The following is a 5,513-nucleotide window of genomic DNA, read 5'->3' as shown; positions in this document are numbered from 1 at the left end:
CGCAATGAGACGCCCGCGAACTACAACAAAGCGTAGCCCCCCCCGCTCACCACAACTAGAGAAAGCCCGCGCGCAGCAACGAAGACCCAACGCAGCCAAAAATAAATAAATAAATAAACTTATTTAAAAAAAAAAAAAAAGGAAATGGATGGAAGGGCTGAGCAGGTCCCAAATTAATTTGGAGGACAAGAGTAGGGGGAAGGAAACCACTCCCCCGGCTGGGGGAAAATAAAGAAGTCGGAGGCCTCCTGGGAGCTGACACCCACAAACAATCCCACCCCCAGCAAGGCGGAAAGAAGGGAATGTCTCCTTCAGGGCAGCCCTGCCTGCCCTAATCAGTGCTAGTGAATCAGGGAAATCCTAGGGGGGTGGGGGAAGGTAGGCTTCTGGATGGAGCCCCCATCTTGCCCTTTGCCTACTTTTTATAAGACTAAAATTTTGCCCCGTCCCACCTTCCCCTCCCCAGGTGCAAATCCAACACCCTATTCCAGGCCAAGCTGAACCCCGTGTGCCCTAGACAGCCCCAGCTGCCACCCACCCCCGACCCCAGGCCCACCTGCTGACCGACCTTTCTCGCAGAGCCCTTTAGCGAAGAAGTTGCACACAGCTGAGCCCGACTCTGGAAGGAGAAGAAGGCAAAGGAGGGGGTAGCTGTGGCTGTGGCTGTGAAAGGGCCTTCACCCCTCCATCAGCAAGTCTCCCTTCTACCCCCCAAGCCTTGGGCCTGGGGGTCCTCAAGTCCTGGCCCTTGGGATGCCGGCCTCAGGAACCAGCCTTCAGCCTCAACACCCAAGCCCCCCCAACTCTGAAACGGAGGTGCTGGAAGGGCCCAAGGCCAGCCTGGGAGCTCGGGAGGCCAGTGTGCTTCTTCCCAACTTCTTTCAATTTACCTCTCTTGGGCCTGCTTGCCAGAAGCCAGCCCCATTTTTTTTTTTTTTTTTGGAGTCCTGGAAAGGATGTAAGAGGGGGGCCTGAGAAGCGAGGGGCTAAGCTGGGGATCCCAGACGGTGGGCCCCAGCCCCCTGCTCCTTCCCCCTGGTGAGCGGCAGAGAGAAAGGGCCACCCCATCAGGTGCCAAGAAGAGGGGCCTGCAGAGAAGGCCGGGGGGCGGGGAGCGAGGGGGAGGGGGGAGGGGTGCGGCGGGGTCCCCATCCTCACTCACTGTCCATGCCCTGGAAAGGCAGGAGTCCAGTGCCCTTCTGCATCTCTACATCCTTCTCGAAGGTGAAGGTGATCTGCTCCAGCCCTGCAATGACCTCCTGCATCCTCTCTCTCCTGCTGGGGCTACTAAAAGTTGCTCAAGCGCCCCGCAGATGGGCCTAATATAGCCCATCAGAGGCCCTTAAGGGGCCAGGCTCTGATGCGGAACCCCATCACCCCGGCTGACTGCCGAGCTATACTCCCCAGGTACAGCTAGACAGGAGTCACCTGACGCAGGTGCAGACGCCCCAGGGCCCCAGTCCCCTACACCTGTACAGAAGTCCCACTCCCAATGCGCGCTGCTGGGGAAGGATGAGCAAAGCCCCACACGCTGCTTATCTCTGCCTGTTCCCCAAGACGCCCAGGCAGACGTTACCAAGCCCGTGTTCGTGCTTTTAATGTAAAGACACAGCCACAGGTGAGCTGTGAGGAGAGTTGCACAAACCAGCCCCGGCGAGGCTGCGCTGAGTCTTCTTGATTGGCGGGAGCTGGCGCTCGGGAGCCGGAGGGCCTGGGGCGGGGCGAGCTGTGCAGAGGGAGGGAGCCCCGCTCGGCCTCGGCGTTTCCCTTCAATCAGGCCCCAGCCCACTCCCACCCCAGCCCCGGGACTCCTGACGCCCCTCCTCTGGCCTGAGTGACAAGCCAGAGTGAGCTCTTCACGGGAGAGAGGGAAAAGCAGCGGCATCCAGAGGACTCGGAAACAGCGCGATGAATAGCGCTTTGTTTACCACGCACACGATCCCGTGCTGGGCCGGGGGGTGGGGAGGAGGTGAGGCCAACCCGAGGCCGCGGCCTCGCAGCCCGGGCTCCACCCACCACCCCGGCGCCTCCCACCCCGGAGAAAGTGCTTTGGAAAGGAAATCTCTATGCAAATACTGTTGTATCATTATTACACCAGCCCTGCCCCCAAGGCTGGGGACGTCGGAGAAGGCTTTCCAAGGGACGTCTGCGGGCTCTGACTGGGGCAGGCTTCCCCCTCCCGCTGCTCTGGCCCCCAGCGCGCCTCCCCTGCCGACGGAGCTGAGGGTTCGGGGCTGCTGGGGAGCCGATACCCGCAACCCAAGCGCCCTCCTTCCTGGACCCAGCAGGGCGAGGCGGGCCGCGCCCTGTAGGCCTGCGGCCGGGCCAGCAAGAGGGAGCCTGCTGGCTTTTGTTTCCGCCTGGCTGCGGCTCCCACATTCGTTGTTCTTTTGAATCCTGGATCAGAAAAGAAAACGGCCGGAGAGATAGACACCTGGAGCCCAGGAGGGGCTGGGAGGGACAGGGAAGGGACCCCCGAGTCTCCAGAAGCTGGGAGCTCCCTCCAGCTGCACCCCAGGGAGGCAGAGGGGCGGAGGGTCCCTGGGGGAGGCGGCCTTGCTTCTTTGGGCCCTTTTCATGTACATTGATTAGTCTCCAAAACACCTTCATCTGTGGACACAGGCTCATGTCAGGCTCCTTCCCGCCAGCCTGGCAGGGGGCAGCCACGTGAGAACGTGGAGGCCCAGCAAGGCCAAGGGCACGTGGTTGGGAAGGTGATAATGATGGAATTCAAACCCACGTCTCTTGGTGATTTCCTTCCATAAACATCCCAGAGCCTCTCTGTGAACTGGAGACCCCAAAACAAAGGACTGTGTCCCTGCCTTCAGGGATGGCCCAGTCAAGTGGGGGAGACTTTCACCAGCACGGGTGTACCACCGCGGGTGTTGGCAGCAGACAACACGCTGGGAGAAACGCCAGAGGGGAGCTTGTTGTGCAGGGGCGGGGACGGCGGGCGGGGAGGGCTCTCGGAGGAGAGACGGGTGGCGATGGGGGGCTGGGAGGCAGAGTGTTGCGGAGGAGGGGCCAGAGGTGTGAAAGCATGGGGCCACGAAGCAACATGGCAGGGCGGGGGCACGGTCAAGGGTTTGGTTCGGTCGAAGCGTGGGATTAGAGAAGGGCAGTGTGGTGACAAGACTGGAGAAGGAAGTAGGGCCCCGAAGCCCGAGTGCCTTTCAGGGCTCGGTTTTTATCACGAAGCCATCGGGGAGCTCCTGCAGGGATAGGAGAGCAGCACACAGCACCCTGAAGAATGGAGTGTGGGGAGACCACTTAGTGATGATAAAAAATAAGAATTATAGCCCCGGAGACATCAGCGGGGGTGCCTCTCTACACCTTGGTGGCCCGAAGAGTCCATCAGGAGGGCGGAGAAGGAAGGAGGCCCCGCGGAGACCGCTCCGTCCATCCACCCCCAACCCCGCAGCTCCCCTCCTCTCCCAGCCAGGGTCCCACCCCCAGCCCGGGCTCCGCCCCAGAAGGTGTGCACAGGGTGTGGCATCCAGGGACTCCCTCCTCCCGCTGCCTCACCGTTTATTTGCCATAGAGTGACAGCGTCTTGCGTGCATGGTTGTTTTTTTTCTTGGCTGCGTTGGGTCTTTGTTGCTGCGCTCGGGCTTTCTCTAGTTGCGGCGAGCTGGGGCTACTCTTGGTTGCGGTGCGCCGGCTTCTCATTGCGGTGGCTTCTCTTGTTGCGCAGCACGGGCTCTAGGCGCGCAGGCTTCAGTAGTTGTGGCACGTGGGCTCTAGAGCGCAGGCTCAGTAGTTGTGACGCATGCGCTTAGTTGCTCCGCGGCACGTGAGATCCTCCCGGACCGGGGCACGAACCCGTGTCCCCTGCATCGGCAGGCGGACCCTCAACCACTGCGCCACCAGGGAAGCCCGACACCTCAATTTTGAGAGTAAATTTCTGTTGCTTTAAGCCACCACCTTTGTGGCCATGTGTTGTAGAAGCCTTAGGAAACGAATACACCTTCCCACTTGGAAACTGAGTTTCGGAAGCCCTCACCCCTTTCACGGATGAGCAAGTACAAATGCAGAGAAGTTGGGCGATTGCCACGGTCCCACAGCTAATGAGCATCAGAATCGGGTCCCACCTCCCAGGCACTTGGCTTCTCCTCTGTCTCTCTCAGAAATGGGGGAGCTGCCCACCCGACACCCCCCATTTATACTCCTACCTCACGGCTCCCAAGGGGACCAGCACCCTCATTGTGCAAAGACAGAAAGCGAGCCCCAGGCCAGAGGAACCCTGGCAATGCCTGGAGGAGGGGCCGGCCTGGGAGCAGGGGGCCCGGCTCTGGGATGTCCCTTCTGGAATCTCCCCATCCGCTCTTCTGTGCCCTGGAGCTGATTCCGAGCATTTGTGTTTTCATTTCTTAATTAATTCATGGCTGCAAAGTGGACGCACAAATCACTGCACAAACAGCGGCATTAATTTTTAATCACCATCATTATGAGGTTCTCATTTAACTCTGGCTTCAGATTTCCCGAATCATCATCCCCCAGCTCCTTTCCCTTTATAAATGCACAGCTCTGAAAAGCAGTGGTGCAGGGAGCTCTGGAATTCTCTGGCTGCCTGGAACTGGCCGAGGTCATCCTGCTCGGCCCAGCCATGGATCAGTCCCAGCGGGTGCTTTTCTGGGCAGTGTGGCCACGCCCCCTCCACGGGGTACCTGTGCATCTGCCTTACTGCCCACTCGGGACCTGAGTTGGTGGAAAAGGGCAGAGGCTGGCATCAGGTCAGGGTTCACATCCTGGTTCTGCCTGTCCCCAGTCTGCCACCTCAGGCCAGTCATTCAGTCACCCCTCTGAGCTCCAGATTCTGCATCAGTAAAAGGGGACCCACGTGTGACCTCCCTGGGGGGCTGAGGTTAGTGAGAAGTCCACGTGGAAGCCTGACACCGGAGGTACGTGCTGTGAAGTATGAGCTGGTGCTCAAGGCCCCAGGTGTCCGCCCCTGGGTCCATGGGGCCACCCCTTCTCCAAATGTATTATTCCTTCAGGCCCCTGATAAAAGGTGCTGTGAGGGGCAGGGGACCCCACGCTGTCCAGGTGCTGTTGGAGGGGCCGCTCTAAGTCCCGTAGGGATGGGCCTGCCGCTGGAGAGCTGCTGGGAGGGGCTGGAGGTCAGAGGAGCCCCGGGTGACCCACAGCTGCTGCTCCGGCCCAGGGCCAATGAGCCAGCGCGCCCGGCCCCCTCCACTGCTCTTTGTGCCCGAGATGCCACTTGGCGGGGACAGCTGTTGGCCTCCCAGGAGCCACTTGAAGTGCAGGGCAGGGAGGTCCAGCAGCCGGGATGGTTCTGCTCTGTCCTTGCCCGGGAGCTTGGCCTCTGGGAGTCCGGTGGTTCTAGAAACTCTACTCTGGAAAAGGCATCCCCTCCTCCCTAGGGGCGTGGGCCCAGTAACAGGACAAATGGCCCTGCTCACATTTCTCATCAGGGCCTCCTCTGGTCCTCACTGCAACCACTCAAGTGGCTTCTGCCCATTTTACAGATAAAGAAACCAAGTCCCAGAGGG

At 60.2% G+C, this 5,513-nt stretch overlaps 1 protein-coding gene across 1 annotated transcript in view; it reads right to left on the bottom strand.

Annotated features, from left to right (window-relative positions):
• The window catches only part of CPSF4L (cleavage and polyadenylation specific factor 4 like), an 11,964-nt gene extending 10,699 nt beyond the window's left edge, over positions 1-1,265 (bottom strand). The window contains exons 1-2 of the mRNA XM_028498148.1: positions 1,163-1,265; positions 569-619 (exon numbers count right to left, since the gene is read on the bottom strand). Coding sequence (XP_028353949.1) covers positions 569-619; positions 1,163-1,265 — 154 coding nt within the window. The remainder of the gene's footprint in view (positions 1-568; positions 620-1,162) is intronic.
• Positions 1,266-5,513: the final 4,248 nt, after the last annotated feature.

This window comes from Physeter macrocephalus, chromosome 14 (genome assembly GCF_002837175.3).
Source record: "Physeter macrocephalus isolate SW-GA chromosome 14, ASM283717v5, whole genome shotgun sequence".
Taxonomy (NCBI): Eukaryota; Metazoa; Chordata; class Mammalia; order Artiodactyla; family Physeteridae; genus Physeter; species Physeter macrocephalus.
The sequence above is the reverse complement of the archived record's forward strand: the minus strand, read 5'-3'. Positions and strand labels throughout refer to the sequence as shown.